This window comes from Protopterus annectens, chromosome 4.part1 (genome assembly GCF_019279795.1).
Source record: "Protopterus annectens isolate FY-2018-M chromosome 4.part1, PAN1.0, whole genome shotgun sequence".
Lineage (NCBI taxonomy): Eukaryota > Metazoa > Chordata > Ceratodontiformes > Protopteridae > Protopterus > Protopterus annectens.
This window is the reverse complement of record NC_056734.1, coordinates 758,549,532-758,573,981: the sequence shown is the minus strand read 5'-3', so window position 1 is coordinate 758,573,981 and position 24,450 is coordinate 758,549,532. Positions and strand designations below refer to the sequence as shown.

Here is a 24,450-nt window from a genome sequence, read left to right as displayed (position 1 = left end):
CTAATGACAAGTTAAAACTTTCATTAAATACTTTTGGTACTGTACCTTGATTTACTTGTACTGTGTGCCCTTTGATAAAATTAACATTTGATAAAATAAATAATAAAATATTTGCACCAATTAAATCATTTTCTTGTTACACTGAAGGGGTTATTTATTTTCTTAAATGTCCATGTAATCTTTTTTACATTGGAGAAACTAAGAGAAAATTTAGGGTTGGATTGCAGGAACATGTTTGTGATATTAGGAGGGGGGTAATAGAAAATTCAGTTGCATCACATTTCTTAGAATTTCATAACACTAATGCAGATTTATTACAGGCAACCATTTTAGAGCAGATTTTTGTTAAAAAAGGTGATCATAAAGTTATTAAAAAATATGTTATTGTATAAAGAATCTATTTTTATATTAAAATACAATACATTATCACCGAATGGTTTAAATATGGAAATTATTTGGAAATATTTATTGTAATTTATGTTTTTGTATAATTATGTTTCTTTTCTTTTTTATTTATGAAGTGGAGTCTCTTTAAATGTTATATTGATTAATTGACTGATTAATTAACCTCTAGTGATATATAAGGGAGTGGTTTTGTGTTACTATTTTGTACTCACTGAAGGCTGTGGTAGCCGAGGCGCTAAGTCTTGTTTTAAGAATAAACCTTCTACGTGGAATCCTTGTTGTTGTTTTCTTCATCTTCGGTCTTTTTAGACCTTTTCGTTGGTTGTTTGGTAGAGCTTTAGAGAATGTTGTCATTAGTAGTATGGATAAGTTTAATGTGTATAACTACACAAATTTAAAAATAGAAAAAGAGCATATTAAACTTTTCTCAAGAGGTATGAAATGCATACCAACATCCAGATTTGATATTGTGGACACACTTACAGAGTTAAAGTTATTTCTCAGAAAATTAAATTTGGCAATTTTCTTTAAAGATAAAAACTACTGCAACACCTAATATGTTAGTGAAGAAAAGTTAATTTGTACCACCAGCTCATCCCAACATAGATACATATGAGAAAGTGGTAACTAAGGAATTGTATAAGCTTTGGCAGGACAGCTCTAGTAGTAAACCAAGAAATAATTTGACACGAGCTGAACTGGCTATGTTAAAACAACTTAAACAGGATGGCAATATCAGAATTATGAAACCGGACAATGGTGGAGGAATTGTGATATATGATACTTATGAGTATATTAATAAGATGTATGAGATTTTACAACACACTAGAAACTATGAGACTGTTTCTCTTAAAAAATTAATATCTCATACAGACACACTTATATGTACCTTGAGGAATACCTGTTAGATAACAGAATTACTTTGGAAGAGCATAAGTTCATGAAGGTGGACTTTCCTAAATTAGCTACTATAGTGGGTATTCCTAAGGTCCACTAAAACTTAAATAATACTCCATTTAGACTGATAATATCTGGTAGCCAGTCCAAAACATTTACTATAGGCACTGCCATAGACAGATGGTTAAAACACATTTATGATTATGTACCCCATGTTTTAAAGGATTCATGGGACTTTTTGGGTTGAATTACAGTTGAGATATGGAAGAAAGATCTTATTTTTATCACAATAGATGTTGTTGACCTTTTTTCCTGTATACCCAACTGGAAGGACTGGAAAGTTTTCATAGGATTATCACAAAATATGCAAAGCTAGGAGGTGATCAAATAAATTTGATAGTTGAGTGTATGTCTATTATCTTGGACAGTAATTTTATCTTTTATGAGGGAGAATATTACAAACAAACCAGGGGAGTTGCCATGGGTGCAGCTTGCTCCCCTATTTTTGCCAATCTGGTGATGATAGATTGGGAGGAAGATCATGTACGTAACAGTCAATATTTGAAGTATATCAAATTATATACAAGATTTTTTGATGATATCTTCATTTTATGGGACGGCCCCCCCGATCTTGTGGAAGCCTTCATAAGTTATTTAAATGGCACTAGCTCTTACCTTAATTTTACACACAATGTTCAGACTGAGAGTATAGCTTATTTGGATACCCTAATTTCAAACACCCCTATAGGGTTTAAATCTAAAATTTAAGGAAGGAAACTTTCAGTAATAGTTATATAGAATATACTAGTAACCATCCTAAGAAGCTCAAATGCAACATCTTCAAGGGACAGTGTATAAGAGCAGCCAGGATGACTTCTTGTTATGCATATATGGTTCAGGAAATACAATTTATTAGTTCCTTATTTATGGAGAGACGTTATCCGAAGGGCTTAATAGAAGATGTTGCACAGTTTGTCATCAAAGAATGGAACAACAAATATAAACCTATATTAGGTAAGGGGATTGTACAGATGGTGACCAATTCAAATTCTAACAGTGTTTCTAAATTCAGCAGAGCATGTGTAATGAAATATGACCCTTGCGTAGATAAGGTTAAGCGTCTATTAAAGGATAATTGGAATATTTTAAAGGATGAGGATATTTGACATTTGATAGAAGACACACCAACATTTGTATATAAAATGGACAGGAATATCAAAAGTAACTTGGAGATGAATTATGATAGTATGAGAAAATTGAATAAGGTAGGATACACACGCTAGTGTGGAAATTGCCGTTATTGTAGTTACATATTAGAAATTGAAAATTTGATTTTGGAGAATGTGAATAGAACTACTATCAATTTCAAACCAGGTAACTGCAACACCAAATATATTATTTATCTAGCGAAATGTATGTTATGTCCTGGATATTATATAGGGAAGACCAAAAGGCTGTTTAAGAACAGAATATATGATCACTTATATTGTATAAAAAGAAAGGACTCTATTTAGGCATATTGCTAACAACGGAGAATGTCATAATCTAAAGTTTGCATTTTGGAACAGGTGTACATTAACCCAAGGGGAGATAACTTCTTTTTCTCCTAGTATTGCTTTTATGTTAAGTGGCAATTACTTTTAGATGCCACTAACTTCCCTGGCTTGAACGACAGTATACCCATCAAACCTATATTACTTGCTAAACTATGAATATGAGCATATTAGATAACATAGAAATTTGGTATATGCTTTTTACACATATTATTCTTTTGCATTATTGGATTGTTGATATTGTGAAGCATATTCAAGTATCATATTCATTTATTATTTTATAATGATGTTGGCTGAATTATTTAAGCATTGAATGTGAAGTTTAGTAAAATTAGCATAAGATATGTCTTTAAATGTATTACTGAATGGAGATTGGTTCAGACTTCTTGGCGCCAAAATTCAACAGTATAAAAAGGATTATTGGATGGTTTTAAGTATTCTGATGAAGTCAACATTCAGAGTTGATGAAAGAGCAAAATCTGTGATTTTATAATAAAACACTATTTATAATGGATTAATTTGACTAACTACTTTGCGAAGTCCTAGTGTTCTGGATCAGCGTGTTTGGATATACTTGTTTTGTGTTGTTCTTAGTTGGATCCTGATACGCTACCTTTTCGTGGTTACCCTAGAGGATATCCTTAGTTGGCTTCCCACGACCTACCCACAAGAAACCACAGTACTTGGTGACTTTAATATCAACTGGAAGAGCTGTACCTCTGAACAACCTTCTACTCATATTAACCTACACGGCTTTACTCAGACCATTACATCCCTCTCAAGGACCAATAAACTTAATAACAAAGAAAGCACCCTCGATTGGATTCTCATAAATAGTCATCACCAAACTTACAAAGTAGGGACCCTCCCTGAAGATATGAGTGACCATTCACTCACTTTCTTAATCAGATATGAGTGACATTCTAAACCCGACCACCTACACGACAATAAGAACCAACAACGATTTTAACCCTGACAGCTTTCAAAAAGAACTTAAGGCATGTGATTGGTCACCCTTGAAACACCTACCCTTAGAAGAAGCAGTAAAATACTTTAATTCTAAATTCTTAGCCATTCTAGACTACCATGCACATATAGAACTGTACAATTAGAACTAGGATAAAACCAGACCCATACTCTAAAGCTACCAAACAAAAAATACTCCTTAGAAACAAACTCTGGGCCAGCTGGCGTACTACTAAAAGCCCTGCTTATCAGTTAAAGTTTAGACAGCTAAGAAATGAAACAAAAAAGCCATACTGTTGGACAAACAAAACTTTTGCTTTCAGCTCCAACAAAGCCACCAAAACAGACCACAAAAATTATGGTCAGGCATCAATAAACTCCTACACCCAGGCCGTTCAGTCACACCTACCCCTTCAGGCTCTGATCACAATAGTCCCAAGCAAATAGCCAATACCTTTAACACTTTCTTTACAGAGACCATTCAATCTCTAGCCAATCAGCTATCCCCTGACACCTCATCTTCAACTGCCTCCATCTCTAACCCATCCCCATCATTTCACTTTCAACCTGTTTCTACATCCCTTGTCTGCACACTAATTCAAAAACTTAAACCTACCACCCTCTCTGCAGACCTACTACCTGCAGAATACCTGCAGAATACCTGCAAAAACCTGCAAAAGCCATAGCCTACCCCATATCCATCCTGATTAATAGAAGCATTACTGAAGGAACTATCCCAACAATCTGGAAAATTTCACATATTATCCCCCTGTATAAAGGAGGAAACTCTAATGAATTATCAAACTATAGACCTATAGCCATATTATCTCCACTAACAAAAATCATGGAGAAATGCATTCATAAACAACTGTTAAACTACCTATTAGAAAACAACTTTCTAGCTAACTGTCAACATGGTTTCAGACCATTCCATAGCACCATCTCTGCTCTTTTATCCTTCTCTGACTGTATTAACAAAAATCACAATAACGACACTCTATCCTCTGCCCTCTTTATCCAGCTATCAAAAGCCTTTGATATGGTTAACCACACCGTACTCATAAACATACTAAAAAACCTGTCACTAGACACACTGGCTATACAATGGTTCCAATCCTACTTAATCAATAGGCAGCAGGCTGTACCAAGGGAGAATAACTTATCTTCCCACCTCCCAATTGCCCTTGATGTCCCTCATGGCTCCATATTAGGTCCTCTCCTATTTTCTATTTTTATAAATGACCTACATTCTGTTATAGCTCAAGCTATCTGTATCCAGTATGAGGATAATTCCACGTTAATATGCTCAGCCACTTCTCCAGCAGGCCTGCAGTCCCTAACCCAAAACGTGTTTAATACAGTCGAAAAATAGCTACTACACCGATGTCTCATCTTGAACCCCAAAAAAACAAAACTGCTACTATTCAATCCTACCCGTAGCCCCCCCACTTAATTTTAATGTTACATCAAGCAATGGTACTATCATATCTCCTGATACTACTACAAAACTACTTGGGGTACTAGCAAACAACAACCTTACCTATGATTCCCATATTAACAGTACTATAAAAACAGTCAACAAAAAATTGGGTTCCCTCTTCAGGATCAAACCTTTCTGATCCCACTAGCCAGGATCACTATTGCCTGTACCCACTTAATCTCTACCCTGCTTTATGCCTCATATATATATATATATATATATATATATATATATATATATATATATATATATATACTAAACTATGTAAAAGCAACTTGAACAAGCTGGCTATCTCCTATAACAACAGAACCCATCAGTGTAACAATCTTCAACAACTAGGATGGTTAGAGTTGCCAAATCTACTACTATTTAACCAACTAACAGTTGCCCACAAAATCCTATTATCAACCTACTAACACACCTATACTTACAAACCTTATCACCCCCTATAATAACCTCAAGACCCTATGCTCATCAAATAAACTACTTGCACAAATAAGTAAAACTAACAATTTGGCTGGTGATTCCCTGTTCTCTAATACTGTGGGTAAAACTTGGACATCCCTCCCCAGTGACCTAACCTCCCTTTCTTCAATAACCCTATTTAAAAGCAAACTGAAGCCATACTTTAAATCGCAGTGGTTATGCCCCTGTGACTAACTACCTCACTTATCTCTGGTTACTAATCACCATACCTGTATAAGCTAGTTACTTTTCTATTAACAATAAAGAGAGTGTGATTTAACAGTTTAAAAGTGTTATTAGATATTTTTTTGTATGACTAACCATAGCTGATATGTACTAAGATTCTGTAAGCAGAATCACAAGGAATGGTAAAAATCTGTTATGTACCTGCATTTGTAAAATGTCATTTACTATAAATAATACTGTGATTTGTGGAGCTTTTCTCCCCGGGCCTCTACTGAAAATGGACATATATCCAGTTGGACTAGCCCGGTCAACAAATGTAAAATAATAATAAAATGGCTTCCCACTTCAGTTTAGTATTCTTCAACCCTATCAATAAGTTTGTAACTCTTAAGAATATACAAACATTTATCATTTGTAGACTGTGGTAGAAACTAAGAAAATTATCAGTAGCTGTGATGTCTCGGGTCTATATTATATAATCGAACTTTCAAAACTTTGAATCCCATATGTTCGACAACATATGATCGAAGTTTGAGAGTTCGAATATATAACAAAAAACAAAACAAAACAAAAAAAACTTACCTTAACGGTGCAGGTAGGGGGGCAAGCCCCCTTGCACCCCCCCTACTTAAATATACCAACTCCAAGATTGCACTTCAGTGCAGAAAAGGGAAATTCTCCCATTCTGAACTGAACGGCGCCATTATGCTTAACCTTCGAACACTTGAAATGTTGATCATATGGCGTTGACCATATGACGTTCGACATTTCATGCGTTCAAGGTTATAATAGGAACCCGATGCCTCTGGGTAAAGGAAATCACAAAATTAATCTCAACTCAGAATTCTGCAATTTTTGTACAAAATGAAATAAAGAATGCCATTCGAAACAGCAAATACTCATGTTTTCTCTCCCAAAGGCAGCAGCATGTGAAACAAAAATCCCCCCAAACTGTGGATAATTTTAAACTACTTTTTTCACCATGGCTACAGTCATACTCCATCCCTCTTCCCTCACTGTAGTGATTCCATGATAAATGAACACACTGTAACCACTTTTATGATTCTGATATGAATCTTGTTTCCAATCCACCTACCAAAACGGTCAATACTTTCATCCCATTCTCTATAAAAAAACATTGGCACCAATACAATTCAGAATTAATGAATAAAGTCAAACATTTATTTCCTGTACTAGATAATCTTCCTCTGGCAACCTTAAAATCATAACATACTTAACTGCTGATCCTGTCACTACTCTATCAAAAAATCCATAAAAGAAGGCAAAGTGCTGAACCCAAGGAAGTCATCACTTGCTGTTCAGTGCTCAGTGTTTTATATACAAACTCAAGACCCTTAAGAAGGGTCTTCATGGAGTTTATGGCTTACATAATACAGTTTAAACCTGTCAAGATCTGCATAGTTACCCAAGAGTGATTTAAACTCTTGGAACATCACTGCTTGACTAATTACTACACGTATTTTTTTTCTGTATTGGAAACAATCTATTCAAGTGCATAGATTTTGTAGTACTCACCTGTAGATACAACATGCAGTTTTGGGTATTTATCCTAGGAGTTAATGGTGACAAATTAAGACTGGTTGCCAAGATGTAGTCAAGAAAACATTATAAGCATTGATTAGGTCACCCATTTTCAGACTGTAAAAGATTAAGGATAACCTAGGTGATGTCAACCTGATTACACAGGGAAGATCTTTGAAGCAAACAGTTTTACAGGCAAAGATTTGTTGAATTTGTTTGAAGTTCTCATAATCAGCCAGTGCGTACAGACAAAACGAAAACCTGTTCTCAATATGGGACCTGATCAAAACCACATACAAAGGAAGCAAGACCTCTGTTAACCTGTTAGAAATAGTTCTTAATGTTAAATTCATTATGCATAAACTCACAAACTATTTATTACCATACCCCAATCCTTAACAAAGAATATTGACTTCAATACAACAGGCACTTTGGTACTCACTGTTAGACGTATGAAAGAGTAGCACTCCATCCTTTCTATTAAGCACAATATTTTAGCTATTTGAGCAGGTTACCAACTTATCAAGTTACTTTTTTTAAAATATTGTGATCCTTAATGTTGGCAACTGGAAAGCTGTCCTTAGAATCGATAACATACTTGCTATGAATTATAGGCTTATAAATGGGCAGTGATATCACAAATACACTGAAATGTGAATTAAAATACTTAATGATCCAGTTAGAAAAAAGAGCTGGTACTAATTTTTTAACTGATAAGCAAATGCATCATGAGGGATGCTATCAACAACCTTCATTAAAGCTAAATAAATTGCATCTACAACAATACTTTGATCAACTGCTTCAATTACAAAACTAAAGATCTGTAATAAATTTGAGACAACAGTGTCCATCTAGAAAGCCACACCAAGCAATGGCACTGTTGACCACAAGATCTGAGGAAATTAATTTTAATACCACTTTCTCAATTTCCCAAAAATACGTGTTAGACTGATTAAGTAATAATTCATACAACCCACTATACTGCCACATTTGGAAAGTAGTGCACTGACTTTTCTCCAGTCATCTTGTCCCTCTCCATTAAGGTCGGTCCAGCAAAAATTTTCAATGATAATTACCTCCCATCTTTCCAAAATTCTTAAATATATAAAAAACACATGCTGAAATTTTTTATTGATACAAATTCAATTTGTAGTTCACAGCACAAATACTACCCTTACTATAATACTGCTATTTGGTTTCCAGCAAAATACATCCAAGATTACCTTAAGTCAGGCAAATATGTTGCTGCAATAGTTCTGGACTTCTGCAAAGTAATGAGTACTGTTATTCATTCACACGTGTACCTATTCTGAAAAACGTATGCTTCACACTTAGCAATGTGCACTGGTTCTCTATTTAAGAACACAGCAAAACACTAGCAATGAGGTGGAATTTCACATTTCATCCAATCTCACAGTACATATCCCATAGGCCTCTGTCCTTGACCCTCCCTTATTCAAACTGAATACAAATTAATGTCTAGTCATTCTGGGTAGTCAAAATGTATACATTACGTAAATGATTCAGCTAATGCACTATCAAAAAAGTCTCTGCAAACGAAGGCTCAAAACTTCAGAACTACTTTCATTCACTCCAAATGCAATAATACGGGTCTACATAAAAATACCTTTAAAAATCACATCTCTGACTTTCATTCCCTAATCAATGCCCATTCTACCATCTGACAACTCCTCTTCACTGGGCCTATGTGGCAATTACTTATCTAATGAAGATAAATTTACAATAACCTCACTTGCTAAAATCAGGATTGAAAAGTAACTATCTTTCAAAATGTGTGCAAATCCTGATTAAAACTAAAATTTGACCTGCATATTAAAAACATTAAAACCAAAATGAAACGTATACAAAACCAATACATTTCTCACAGATAATGTAAGGACTGTCACAGCAATAACATATCTTCTGAATATACTCATCTCATCTTCTTACCAATATCTTTCCATCCTTACTACATAAACTGAAAAAGGAACAGCTAGATATGCTACAAGTCACCGCAGTAGAACTTTTTACTTTAGTGTTTACCAGGTTAGTACACTGATCACTACAGTTCATTTGCAGGCATGGCCCGGGTAAAGAGATTCACAAAAAGAAAACAGAACAAATTCGTAATCACAGAAGACAGATAATCCCACAGACACTTGATACAATCTGTAAATAATATTAGCAGACTAGAAAATCAAATGTGAATTAATTTTAGTAACAAATATGAGAGAAGCAGCAGCTGAGAACACAGGATCAAAGTGGAAGTTGTGCAGGAGAGGAGGGAATTAGGTTATTTGTCTAGTGGAAAAGCACTCACAGTCAGACTTTTGATAAAGCTGTCTTTTGAGTTGAGCCCTGAAGGTGGGGAAAAAGGACACTTCTTTAAGGTGAAGAGGAGGGATTGCCACAGTTTGGGTGCAAGAATGGAGAAGGAATGGTCTGTATAGTTTAGTTTGGGGTGGCTGGAGTGAGGGAGTTAACTGGGAGAGGTTCCGGAAGTTGCACAGAGTGGTTTTATTATGGAATTTGGCTGCAAGTGGTGGAAAGGTAACTGGATGAAGTAGTTTGAAAACAAGAAACCCTAGGAGTAGCTCAACTCTGTAATAGACTGGTAGCCATTTGGTGTTGGAGAGGGTGACACAGTGTGAATCAGAAGATTTTGTTTTCAATGAACTGTAGAGTGGATAACATTTTTTTAGAAGCTGTGGCTATGATGGGGAGCCCTTATTCAATTTGAGCAAGGAGGATTCCTTTGCCTATTACATCTGTAGTTGGTACAGAGAGATAGGGAGATACTTTCCAGGACGAAAATAAAAGAGAACTGATATTTTTCCTGATGGTTTCAATGTGGCTATGGAAGTTAAGTGACTGGTCTACACCAAAAACCTAAATATTTAAATTATGTGGTTGTTTTTATTGGGCAACCATTGAGATCTGTGATGCTGATATTTTTGGAGTCTTTTTCAGCTTCTGTGAGGTTCCAAATGTCATACTTGCTGTTTTAGAAGGGTTTAGGAGTAGCTAATGGTTGTTTAACCAAGAATTAAGGGAGTGAAGGTCAGACTGAAGCTGGGTTTGAATAGTTGCATGTGAGGGGCTAGATCAAAGAATACCTATGACGTCTGCATAAACAGTAATATGAAGGCTAGGAAGATGGAAATAGTTAATAAAGACTGAAAAGAAAAAAATAGTTAATAAAGACTGAAAAGAAAAGAGGAGCAAGTATAGATTCCTGGGGCACTCCTCTGGTAAAGGGTGCTGGCAGTGATAGGGATGGGCCTAATTTGACACTGAAATACTTATTTGTTAAGAAATGTTGGTACCAGGTGACTGTATTGGAACAAACACCAATTTCTTGGAAGGAGCAGGAAGTTATCAATCAGATCAAAACCTTTGGTAAAGTCAATAAGTGCAGCTCCTGAAAGGTTTACTTTATCCATGTTGAGAACTATCACATCTGTAAATGACCATAGTGCTGTCATTGTGCTCCAGACAGTCCAGAATCCATGCTGTTCACATATCACACGTAAGGAGGTGGTACTGTTGGATGTAAGTGGACCGCTGGTTGTAGATTAGTTTTTCAAATATTTTCCCAATTGTAGGGAGGAGGGAAATATGGCATAAGTGAAAGTCTTTACTAGCTCAGGCTGTTTGGGAAGAGGTTTAACCAGAGCAGTTTTCCATATGTCTGGCATTGTATTTTGAAATCAGCAGAGGTTATAAATCTATAGAAGTGTAGCAAGGATGTTTTTGCACAGTGATATAAACCAAGGGAGTAGGTTGCATGCGCCAGGGGGTGCATTCAGCTGTATGTTTCCTAGAAGGGAAATGGGTTATTTGTATTTAAGCGTCTATATTATCTTGTCAAAAGATGACAATATGGAACGGCATAAACATCGAAAATGTCGTATATCGAAACTGTTCTTGTGGGGGGCTGCGCCCCCACACCCCTGCTAATTATATAAACCAACTTCGAGATTGCACTACAGTGACAAAAGAGCAAATTTTCTCATCCCCACTGTACCATGATCCCGCAACAACACTTTCGATGTACGGCATTTACGACATTATAGCCGTTCGATATTTTCAACATGCGATAAGGTAAAGTAGACCCGAGTTGGTGCAAAGAATAACAGTGAGCATGGCAAAGTATTAAATTCGGGTCTAGTTCACCTTATCGCATGTTGAAAATATCGAAGGGCTATAATGTCGTAAATGCCGTACATCGAAAGTGATGTTGCGGGATCAAGGTACAATGGGGATGAGAAAATTTGCTCTTTTCTCACTGTAGTGCAATCTCGGAGTTGGTATTAGAGGGGGGGGTGAGCCCCCCACAAGAACAGTTTTGATGTACGACATTTTCGATGTTTATGCCGTTCAATATTGTCATCTTTCGACAAGATAATATAGACGCCACCAACTCAGTTGGTTAGAGTTCAACCACTATTGCAATTTCACAGCTCTGTCTTCCCTACAAACTTCTCACATCTTCATTTTGCCCATCACTGTCCCACACCACTACAAAGAGTACCAGTCCTCATACTCTAAGGGTCTCAGATGGTCACATTGTAGCTGCAAGTAACTTAAGTAATATAAACTCAAAGTATGTTTAAGATTCCATGTTCTCTGCATACTCTGGTACAAAACAGAACTACCATATATAATATAAAAGTACAAGCCAGAGCATACTATTAGTTTATAAACTTCATAGTTCTATAGAAAACGTTTCACCTACCCAATAATTTCTATAACATCTGTTCACACTGTAGGCCAATTTCTACCTCAAACAAAATTACAAGAAAATTGTACTTATGTTAAAGCATTCTAATACTAAGATTCTTTCTGCCTAGTATTTACTAATCTTCCTTCAACATTTATTTATTTGTATTTGTTGTCCAGGAAATCTGACAGAGCTCAATGCCCTTTTCGGCAATGGCCCAAGAAGAAAAGCACCAACATTTCTTAAGTATTTAATACACTATGTTTACATGAGTAACTACATGACATTCTAATTACAAACATACTTAAGAACATCAGTTCATAGGATGCTCAAAACGTACAACTGTAGCTAATGGTCAGAAAAATCCAGTTCACTATCATAAATGAGGTAGTGAGCAAAAGAAAAAGCACGAGAAACATTCAGAATATGCGTAAGTAAAGAAAGTTAAATACAACTCACTTTGGACATTTAATAATAGAACAGTACAGCTGAAAAGACATTTAAATGAGTTTTGTTACAGCAGTTCTAAGAGTAGAGAGACAGAGGATAGTTTGCCATAGTTTTTACAACACAGTATTATGATGGTTTGCTGAACATGGTTACAGGAGAGATTTAAGATGTCTTGAAGCTGTTAAAGTCATTACTTTGTCTGAGAGCTGCGGAAATATCACTCCATAATTTGGATACAAAGTTGGAATACAGTGCATCTCCATCAGAATTACTGGAATTCTGTGAACAGGTTATGCCCTTAACTTTGAAGTTGAGGTATTTGCCTGAGGAGTACCATCTGCAAGAGGGTATTATTATTTATTTATTTGCTTTTGTTAACCAGGAAAGTTCACTGGGCTGAAATGAGCCCATTTTCAGTGGATGCCTGGGGAGAAAAGCTCCACAAAATGTACATAATAAAGAGATTATTTAGAGAGTTAATAACAGCATTTAACAATATACAAGAGTAATAACAGCATTTATCAATATACAATAGAATAATATAGGATTCAGAAGTGACACAGTAACATAGACAATGTATAACAACATTTTGTGGAAGACTCAGGTGCTTGGCAGGTATTCGATAGATCAGACAGATAATGATAATCTGCACTTACACAATTTTTACACACCATGTGAGGCAGGGAGAGGCACACTGTGTTGTGATTAAGCGTGAGTGCACAATAGGGGGAGTGAAGAAGAGTGTGGGTATCTGAGAGATGAGTCAGGTTAGTAATCAGGTAACTGAGGAATTGGGGATGGTGCAAGGGCATAGCCAATGAGAGGAGAGATTTTGGTAGAGTGATTTCTTTTGAATGACGGGGCATTATTTATAGTCCGTAGAGAATGTGGAAGGGCATTCCAGAATTTAGCTACAGTGAAAGAGTAAAGGTATTGGCCTACAGGGAGTTTAGGTCTCAACTTGGATAAGTGAATGATTTTCAGATCTTAGTGAACATTTTGGTTGATAAGGAGTCAGAAGTAAAGCCAGGGCTGAGCATTTGGAGGAATTATAGATGAATGTGTGTGCTGTGGCTAGTTGTATGTAAGTTAGGTATTGTGGGAGTTCTAGCCAGCTCAGGGATTGTAATGAGTGACAGTGGTGGGAGGCATATTTTGCTCTAGTAATGAATTTAGCAATTTTATTGTAGCAGCTCTCCATTTTATTTTTAATGACGATTGGATGTTTGTCAGAATGGGGGCACCATAGAGGAGAGAAGGTAAGAGAAAAGTTTGGGCAAGTGTTTTTCTGGTATAGTTTAAAAAGTGTTTATATCGGTTGAGGGTACCAAGTTTTTGGTGTGTTTTTTTGATAGTGTTGTGGATGTGTTGGTCAAAGGTTAAGTTATGCCAAGTAACTTAGTATGGGAAACTACCTCTAAGGCAGTCTTGTTGGAGGAGAAAATGATGAAATCAGGTTTATTAATGGTGGTACTTTTTTGGGGCATAAAGAGCAAGAGTTTTGTTTTATTTGGGTTGAGGGCGAGGTGATTATTTGTCATCCAGGTTTTGGTAATAGAGAAAGCATTCTGGGTAATGGTCAGAAGTTCGGTTTCAGAGTTACCAGAGCAGATAATAGTAGAATAATCCGCATATTGAACTACAGATGCATGAGTGAGAGTGGAGTGAAAGTCATTAATAAAAATACTGAACAGGAGGGGGCCTAAGATGGATCCTTTGGGAACTCCAGTAGAAGTAATGAGAAAAGGAGAGAAAGAATGCAACCATTTGGTGGACTGTTGTCTGTTTGTGAGGTAACTGGTGAACCAGTTAAGGATAGGTGTGGACAAACCAAGGTGTGAGAGCTTAGAAAGGAGGAGAGGATGGGAGATGGTGTCAAAAGCTTTAGAGAGATCAAGAAAGAGTGCAGAGACAAGTTTACCATCATTGCAGCTGTGGTTAACAGTGTCTAGGAAGGATAGGAGAGCAGCTGTAATACTATGGCCAGGGCGGAATCCATGCCGAGTTGTGGAAAGTAGCTGATTTTGGGATAGGTAGTCCATGAGTTGAATTTGAATACATTTTTCTATTATTTTAGAAATAGGAGCTAGAATGGCTATAGGGCGGAAATCTGAGATGTCTGAATTATTACCGCCTTTATGTAATGGTATGATATAAGCTTTCTTCCAAATGGATGGTACATGGGCTTCTTGGATAGATCTATTTATGAGAATGCTTATGGGGTAGCTGATGGATTTGGCAGACATTTGAAGGTATTCTGGGGGCAAACTGTCTGGGGCGGTGCTACCGGGTTTGAGTTTCAGCAGGAGTTTAGAAACAGTGGAAGTGGGAACGTGAGAGAAGGAGAAAGACTGGTGGGAAGGCTTTTCTGCGGTATAGTTTGTAGTAGTGGGGGTGCTGTTGTGAGTAACTGTAAGAAAGGTGGAAGCAAGTTTGGATATACTGTCTATGAAGTAGGAGTTGAAAAGGGTAGCTAGTTCAGCAGGGGCTTTGTCAGGGTTTGGACAAGGATTGCTTTTGGTGCCAGGGTTTAATAGAGTGGAGACTGAATTCCAGAACTGTTTTGGGTTATATTTGTGTTTGTTTTGGAGATGGAAGTAGTACTGTTTTTATCATTAATAACTAGACGCTTTACTTGACTGCAGAGTTGTTTGAAATGCTGGGGATCTATGGGGTTTTTACTATTATGCCATTTTTTCCATGCTCGGTCTCTGGTATTCATAAGTTTTTTTATGTCTCTAGAAAGCCAAATTGCGTGATTTGCTTTGATTCTCTTATTCCGGAGGGGGGGGGGGCATTCTATTGAGTATAATGAGGAAAGTTGAATTGAAAAATTCAACTGCTTCATCTAGAGGCAAATACTTTAGAATGCCCCAATTGATTTTGCTTAATGTTTCACTGAAGCATATGGGGCTGAAGTTAGTTAGCCGTCTAGAGGGTCTGTACTGGTGCTCATGTAAGGTTGAGGAGATGGCACATGTTATATAGGCAGGCAGATGGTCACTGATATTGCAGGGTAGAGTGTAGAGCTCCTGCAGATGTAATTTTGTTGGGATCGGACACTAAGACCCAGTCAAGTAAGGTGCCTTTGTTAGTGTTACTGCTAGGCCTGGTTATGATAGTAATGAGCTGAGTGAAGTTAAAGAGGTTGATGGAAGCATTTCGAGAAGGATTTGTATGGTCTAGCCAATTTATGTTGACACCCCCTAGGATTATAGTTTCACTGTGGATATTACTTGAGGTCCAGGCTAATATTTCTTCTAAGACAGAAACATTGTTGCCGGGTGGGATGTAAATGGCTATCAGGCACAGAAGTTTGAAATCATTTAGTTTTAGATGTGCAATGATGAGTTCAGCTGCAGATAATTGGGGAATAGAGTTTGGGTAAGGAATGATGGTGAAAGAGTTAGGATAAAGAAGAGCAACTCCAACCCCTTTCTTGTGGGGTCTATCAGACCTTAGGCAGGAGAAACTTGGAGGGAGGAACTCTGTGTCTTTTATATATGGTTTTAGCCATGTCTCGGTTACGGCAATTATGTTAGGTCTGGAATTTGCTATCCAGTCTTGAAATTCTGGAATTTTGTTTCTGACACTTTGTATATTAATGGTAGTGAGCTTTAGGGATTTATGAGATTTGGGAGGTGGGAAGTTAGTTGGAGTGGGTCCTGGGTTGGGGTGGATGTCTCCACATTGAGGAAGTGTGGATGTACTGTTTGAGTGGTGTTGTTGAAGCAGTTTATACTTAGAGTTAAATTGAGTTATGAAGAGTGTAGTTTGTAGAGTTAGCTGTGTATGTGACAGGATTGTATGTTTGAGGAATAATAATGTGTTAATGGAATAAAGACTAGGAGATATTGTGGAATAGGAGTTGTGTTTAGGAAGCTGGATAGCTGTACAAGAGGTGAGTTTTGGTACTCTATGAGTATGATTTAACAGTGTAAGGTGTAGAAGTAGTATGAGACAGTGACAAAAAAGAAGTGGTAATATAGTGAAGTGTATTAGTGACATTGGTGAATGTTTGGTGAATAAAGAAGTATCAGAATGGGATGTGGGAGAGAAAGGGTTGGGAGTGATGAGTTGAAGCTGGTTGTACTACAGTTGAAAAAGGTGTTTGTTAACTGAGGTAGGTGGGATAGGTTAACAGTGTGAGGCTTATGTAGATTCAGTGTTTGAGTGCGGAATGGGCTTAGAATGGGGTGTGTGTTGATTGGTTGCTTGAAACTGGGTGGGCTATGGCTAAGTATATATGTAATTGATATGTGGGTGGGTGGAAATGGGGGTAGGGTAGGGGAGTGAAGTGAGCAAGAGCGAAGCAAGGGGGAACGGAGCGGGAAGGCCCGACTCGACTTGCAAGGTATCAGTAAGGTAGGTTGAAGTAGGGATGATAGCTTGATGTGCACAAGGGAGAGAAAGGGGAGGTAATGTTACTGACTAATGCTGCTGTCAGTGCATTCAGTGTGGGGATGGTAGTGAAACCTGATCTACAGCCCTACCTAGGAGGTAAGAGCTGGGGAAAAAAGTATCAAAAGTCTAAGTCATGAAGGTAAGCAGCATTGTAGTTTAATGGCAGGGATAATGCCAGTTACTGTGTTCCACTATTTATTCACAGTGAATGGAAAAAATAACTGCTTTGAAGGGACTTGGGTGACTTTACAGTAGACAGTAATACTGGAGAATTTAAATAACTGTAGAGCACTGTTTTGCTTACAAGATGAGCTGCTAATCTGGGCTAAGATTCAGCTGTTTAGTGGTGTTCTGCTGCCAGCTAGTGGCAGTTAATTTCAATGGCAGGGATTGAGAAAAGGAGGGGGAGACCTTGTAAGTGTGCACGCTAACCCAATATAATAAAATTAAGTAAAAGCACTAAGAACTGGATGCAAAAATTAGTTAACTGGGAATACACCTACAAAAATTCCCAGTAGTGAGTCCCTTTGCCTTCAGCTGTTTGCAGAATAATTTTCAGAAATTCTTCATTTGGGAGGGGGGGCATCTAAGAGTGAAGCAGACCTACAGATAAAACTATTTCAGACAGTAAAACTCCCAGTAGTGATTCCTTTTGCCCTCAGTTGTTTGCAGGATAATTATCAGAAATTCTTCACGGGGGGGGGGGGGGCAGCTACGAGTGAAGTAGAGCTAGAGCTGTATGAAAAAAAGAGACAAAAAAGAGATGTAACAAAGTCTTTTTGTAGGTAGACAACAGTAAAAAATTAATTTAAGCAAAGTATTGTCTTGAGGAAAGCTGTGGGTGCATGTGAGTGGAGAATGTGGAAGGTTAGGATATACTATAGTATTATGAGGTAAGGTACATGTCAGGTAAATGAGCACAACATTAATTCACACTTGCGGCCAGGCACTACCTACAGGATAACAACAAATATTCAGACAGTTTATTCAATAAATGCCAGTAGCCACAGTGGGAAATACTGAACAGTTCACAGAGTTAGCATTGCCCTAGTAAATGTAATATATGTTGGAATTACATCATAGTGTTAGCAAGCATGGGAGGGTGTACACGTAACATATGTCCCAATGACTGACCATAAGTTCTACAAAACAGTTACAATAATCCAATAAATGCACACTACATGTGTGCAAATACATTCAGCACAATCCTTATCAGGCTGACACATGACTTTTAAGCTATTCTGTCTGCCTAAACGCAAGCGGTTTGGTAGTTTTAGCAACTGTAATTGTTGTATGGCAGTGCAATGATATGACATATTGGTAAAAAATTGCAAATTTAATAATTTTATTGCAATGCTGCTCTAGTTTTTTTTTGAGTTGGGCAGACTGAAGGTTGATGTAGATGGGCACTGCATACAGCACAGTTCATAAAACTTAATCTCTGTAACAATGTTTCTCGGAGGAAAGCTTTTGTTCTACACAGGAGTTCTCTTTTTTTTATGAGTTTTATTGATGGCATGCATGATGGGGTCATCAAATTTCAGGGTACTATTGATAAAGACACCAAGGAGTTTAGTGTGCACATGTGTGTGTGTGTGGGGGGGGATTCTACTTTTGGATTGTTGAAGGACTTGATGGTAAATGGAGTTTTATTTTCCTTGGGGAGTAGTTATTCTTTGAACTAAACAGCACCAATTTAAACTTGTTAGGGTTTGGTAGGATTTGGGAATCCCTAAAAGATATAAATACATTTTGAGTGATAGACTGTAATTGTGAGCAGAGAAGAGGAGTGTAAAATAATCTGCTTATTGTATTAAGGTTGCTTGTTTTGTAGCAGTGAAAATGAAGCCCTAATGTGTGCCAGTGGATACTACAAATTAATAGGTTCTGTATAAATTAAAATGTATTTTTGACAGCTATCATTCCAGTGTTTTTTAGCTATATGTGCACACTTTTGCTGTTGTATTTTTGGGAGTTCATAGGATCATAGGTGTGTACTAGGCTAATGGCCCTGGGGCCTTTACAAGCCTAGCCACAGGATTACCCTGGCATCGTGCCACCTGACCTTAGTTCCCAGTGCCTCTGTCGAGTAGAGCCACTGGAGTTATCCCCGGGGTGAATTTTCTATTTCCCATCCACTCATCAAGATTTCTCTTGAAAAAGGACAGCGAGGTGCTCTGCTTGACATGTATGGGCAGTCTATTCCATAGCATGAGCAGTCTCTGGGTTAAGAACCTGCCCCTCTAGTACGTTCTATTGATTGTGTTAATGAGGTTGAGGTCTATGGAGCGTGTGGTGCAGAGGAATTGGGATTTCTTTAGATGTAGCATTTCTAACAGAGCTGGGTCAAGCAGAGATCGCCTCTAAGTAGACGATATGAGACAGAATAGTTGGGAGTTTTTTTTTAGTCTATCCACACAGGACAAGTGTTTTAGGCCTGGGATCATCTCTGTGAGGTACTTTTGTGGCCTCTCCAGTTGTTGCAGGTGTCTAGTGAGGTACATGCCACATGGGGCACTGTACTCAATGATTGGCCTAATGAGGGAAGAGTAGAGGGAGACAATGACCTCTTTCTTCCTGGATACAAAATCCTTAGTAATGAGATGTGCCACATAAAAAGACTTTCTGACCACAGTGGCAATGTGGTGATCAAAAGGGAGGTTGCTGTCAACCTGTGTTCCCAGATCTCTTATAATGCCTTCTGCGTTCAGTGGACTACCATCAACGTGGTAATTCATGGGAACCAGGTTTTTCCCAAAGGGGATAACAACACATTTTTGGCAATGAGCTTAAGGCCGTGGTTCTGACACCAGTTGTTGGTCTCAGTGAGGCCATTCTGTAGGATGTCAACATCACTTTGGGAGTTAATAATACCTCCCAACTTGCAATCGTCTGCGAACTTTGTCAGCTAGAGTCCCTTCATGTTGCATGGACTTCAGAGAAATAGATACCAAACAGGAGAGGACCGAACCCTGTGGGACTCCACTCATGACTAGTCGGCAGTCTGACTTTGAGTCAGCTACTTTCACACTGTGGGTTCTCTATCTGTGAGCCAGTTTGCAACCCACCTAGTGATATAGGGGTTGATGCCTAGCTTAGTGAGTTTTTCTATGATTCCTGAGTGGGAAATGGTATCAAAGGCCTTGGCCAGATCAAGGTAAGCTGTATGAACCACCTTGCCTTCATCCACTGCTCTGGTGACTGACTCAAAGAAGTCGACCAGGTTGAGCAGGCATGATCTACACTTCACAAAACCAAACTGTGTGGGATCCAGAGTTTGGAGATTCCATATATCCTTGTTTATTAGGTCCATGATGATGTGTTCCATAGCTTTGCATATCAGACTCATCATCAGGCTAATGGGGCGATAGTTCCCAGGGTCTGTAGTCACTCCTCCTTTATGCAGAGGGATGAATGTAGCAGTGCGCCATTCGGTAGGGATAAAGCCTGAGGGGAGGCTGCAGTGGAACAGGGCACACAGGTGAGGTGTCAGTTCACTCTGTAGTTCATGTAGAGCACAGCCAGGGATATTGTCAAGTCCCATAGAAGCTGTATTCTTGGTCATGACAGTGCTGTTTTAACCTGTGCAGCAGTAATACTGGTTGCCTGGCAATCTACTGGTATTGTGATTGGTCTTTTGGGTGGGGAGAGGGGTACAGGTGGCACTGAATCTGTCAGCCAGTATATTGGCAATATCTGTTGGCTTGGTATAGGAGGTACCATTGTGCAGTAGCTCAGAGCAAATCTGGATATTGCCGTGGAGATTGTTTACTTAACTATAGAAGACCTTGTGGTTGTCTTTACTATCTGCTGCAATTCTGTTTTCATAGCTAGCTTTACAGGATTTGATGAAGGATCTCAACTTTTTTGTTGAGGCCAATTAGGGAGTTTTTCCAGTCTTGGGACTTCACCTTATTCTGCATCAGTTTCCTCCTTCAGTTGTAGACTTTATTTGTGGCAGGGGACCACCAGATTTGCTTCCTTTTTTTGGAGGAGAGCGTCTTGGTTCTATTGAGTATGGCGAGATCCACGCATTTGTGTACATGTTCATACAGTGCATTGGGGTATGATTCAGCAGTCATGCAATTATTTCCCATTTGCATGGGTGCCGTGAAGTTAGCCACCTCTGTTTTAGGAGCCCAAAGTTGGCTTAGGAGAGGGTTTTTATGGTGGTTACCTTTGCAGGGGGGGATGGGAGGGATGTAGATTTCCAAGGTGATTAGTTTGTGGTCGGATCTAACCAGGGAGGAGCTGACTATTGGTGTAGAGCAACTGTCACCCATGTTAGTAATGACAAGGTCAAGGATGTTGCTATCTCTAGTGGGGGTAAGAACGAGTTGGTCCAGGGCATTGGAATTAATGCACTCCAGGAAACATTGGGCAAGTGTATTACTACATGAGTAATTTTCCCAGTTAATGGAGGAGTAGTTGAAGTCGCCTAGTATGAGTGTTAGGTTAGACCCTAATATTCTCCAGGGTGCTTAGGAACGTGGAGTGTGAGTCTTGTGACATGGTTGGGGACCTATAGCACGCTACAACCTGAATCGCTGTCTTACCCAGTGTTAGCTATCCCTGAAGTATCTCTAATGCATTACGTTGAGCTACCAGTCTAGAGATGTGCGCATCCTTTATGAATATGGAAACACCACCGCCATTGGAGCTTCAGTCCAAGTTCTGGGGCCGAAAGGTGTAGTTCTAGCCTGGTAGTGTAGGGGTGATTTCTGCTGCCTTGAACCAGGTCTCTGTTACAGCACAAATGTCGATGTTCTCCATTTTAAGGAGTGTTTCGAATGAGTGCATTTTGAGATTTAGACTTCTAGCATTGAGAAGCATGACCCTCAAATTGCATTTTTTGTAGCTGTTATTGTGGTAATTTGGTCTTTGGAACAAAGCCTAAAAAAGGCACTATAAGGGTGGCAAGAGCCTTTGCAAGTTTTGAGAACCCCAGGGGTGACAGATGCAGGCCATTTCTAGCAAAGCATCAAGGTCTGTCAACCATGTCATCCCAGGCAGACAGATACTGGATCCCGTGACACCAGAAACTTAGCCAGTTACTGAAATCGATCATTTTCTGCTTGTACTGTGGTATCATTCTGGGTGACGGTAGGATGCTGCTCAGGGCTAGAGTCATACCCGCCTGGGCTACATAATCTCAGAACTTCTCCAGGTCTCTTTTCACATAGTCCAAGGAGGTACATCTCAGGTCATTCACACCCACATGTACAATGACTGAGTCATATTTGTATCTGTTGTTGAGGGACCTGAATGCATGTGTTATGTGGCGGATCCTGGCACTTGACAGGCAGCTGTTACTTTCTCCTTATTCAACCTAGTGAGTGGGACATCAGTGTGCCTCACTATCAAGTCACCTATGACTAGTGTGTTGGGCATGCTGTTTTGCCTTAGGGGCTTTGGTTTAGTGGCACCCTGTTTAGGAGAGTTATGTGTCTTGTGATTAGTGTTGTGGTGGTCAAGTGGGTTTCTGCCTTGGAGGTCTCTGCTGTTTAGGTAGATTTTTATTGAGAGCATCCACGAAAGTGGGTGTGTGTTTTTTGTAAAGGCAGTGCTGGTATGTGTTCTGGAGGACTGTGTGTTCCATGTGGTGTGGTGCAAGTGTTGACCTTCTCTTGACCAGCTCTTCCAGTCTTGGCTGGAGAGTGCATGGCTTCCAGTTTGGATATAAGTGCATCTCTCACAAGTCTGAGTGTTGGGAGGTAAGAGGAGAGGGTTGTTGGGTGTACATGAGGCAGTTTCTATATTGCCTCAGGATGCCCAGTTTGTTTTCGAACAGGTTCTGACAATTAATGCTTTTCTAATTCTCTTCATTATTTTATAAACGATGTGAGGTTACATGTATGTTAAGTTACTTTCTGCCAGCTGGGCATTTTAGGTCAACAACTGTAAATAAATATGACACATACAATCTAAAATCATGCAAGTGACTGATCTATGGAAGTTACTAAAAGCTTACCACCACTTAAAATACAGTAAGCAATACTGGAAGCACACTTTATTCACGGCAAATTCCCATCAGAACAGCTCTCAACTGCTCACAGTTGAAAGAAAGCACAAACAGCATTTTTAATAAAACTGTTTCATAAATAATACGAGCATAATTAAACGTTTTGATGAAATGTTTAAGACAAATACTGTGATTATTGTTGTTTTGGCTAAACGTTAATGTAATTTCATTTTCAGCAGAATAAAGGTATCAGTCACATGTATACATGTACTCTAATGAGTCATAATATCTCTCGGAAACACCGTGGCTTAGTGACGCCAGGGTTTTTCTTCAACTGGCTAAGCTACTGTGTGCCAAACACATCTGTATTTAACTTGCTTGGAAATAGGAATACGCATCTAAAATAACCTTAGAAAGAGATCTGGGTTGCCACCTTTTCAAATGGCCAAAGTGGGACATTTTTGGTACAAACATCAGATTTTACAGGCCGACACATACCCACTGTCAGTACAAAGGATAAAACTTAATTTTTTTGCCTAAATAAAAGCTTACTCTTGTAGCATTTTAGTTGCTTATTCGGTTTCTTATAACATTTAGATATTTTAGTTACAGAATAACTGTTTTATGCAACTATTACATAAAATACAGGAAATACTTCTGTCCTAAAATCTCAGGACATTTGCCATTTTTACAATTTTTTTGTCAGGACACAACTGTCCGGAGGGACTATCCCTGCAAAGTGGGACAGGTGGTAATCTGTTTTAAAAGATCAGATGAAAATTGCATACGTTAAGCACATGACTGCAACATCTCACGAAATGTAAACATTTTAAAAGTAAAGCAGGACGGGAAGCAACTATACGAGATTGTGAGTACAAAATTAAATGTCGTCATTGCACTCATAAATGTCTTAACTCAGCAGTTTACATTTGTAAAATACATAAAAACAGCATATTTAACCCTTTTCTGCTGAATGACATAAACGACAAAAGACATATCCTTATACTAAACAAATATACATTTCTTTCGTCTGTACTGTCATACCCGAACAAAAGAAATATGCTTATCCGCAAACTCTGACAGTTTAGCAATATAATTGATAGACACCGCCTCTTCTCCTTTTACTTCCTCGGTACCAGACGTCATGGTACGGAATTTAAAAAAAAAAAAAAAAAAAAAAAAAAAAAAAAAAACACGCACACACCGAGATGAAACGTCATAACGTATTACTGTCCAGCCCCTGACTTACAGCCTTGCAACGAACAGCTAACTGGGCGGGCCTATTTACGTCAGAGGTAAGGTGGTTTGGGGCTTTTCTTAAAGAGGAACGCACACAAGGTCAATGTTTCAAAAATGTAACACTGGCTGACTTTTCCCTTTTCAGTAAGTGAACTTCTTTAAAAAAGTACCACCCGAC

At 38.3% G+C, this 24,450-nt stretch overlaps 1 protein-coding gene across 2 annotated transcripts in view; it reads right to left on the bottom strand.

Moving 5' to 3' along the window:
• CCHR4.PART1H3orf33 (chromosome chr4.part1 C3orf33 homolog) overlaps positions 1-24,214 on the bottom strand; it is a 566,094-nt gene extending 541,880 nt beyond the window's left edge. The window contains exon 1 of one of the 2 annotated variants that reach the window (XM_044070505.1): positions 24,078-24,214. In XM_044070505.1, the coding sequence (XP_043926440.1) occupies positions 24,078-24,179 (102 nt within the window). In that variant the 5' untranslated portion in view covers positions 24,180-24,214. Of the gene's footprint in view, positions 1-24,039 lie in introns of both variants that reach the window. The other variant, XM_044070506.1, reaches the window with a different exon arrangement.
• Between the last annotated feature and the right edge of the window lie 236 nt (positions 24,215-24,450).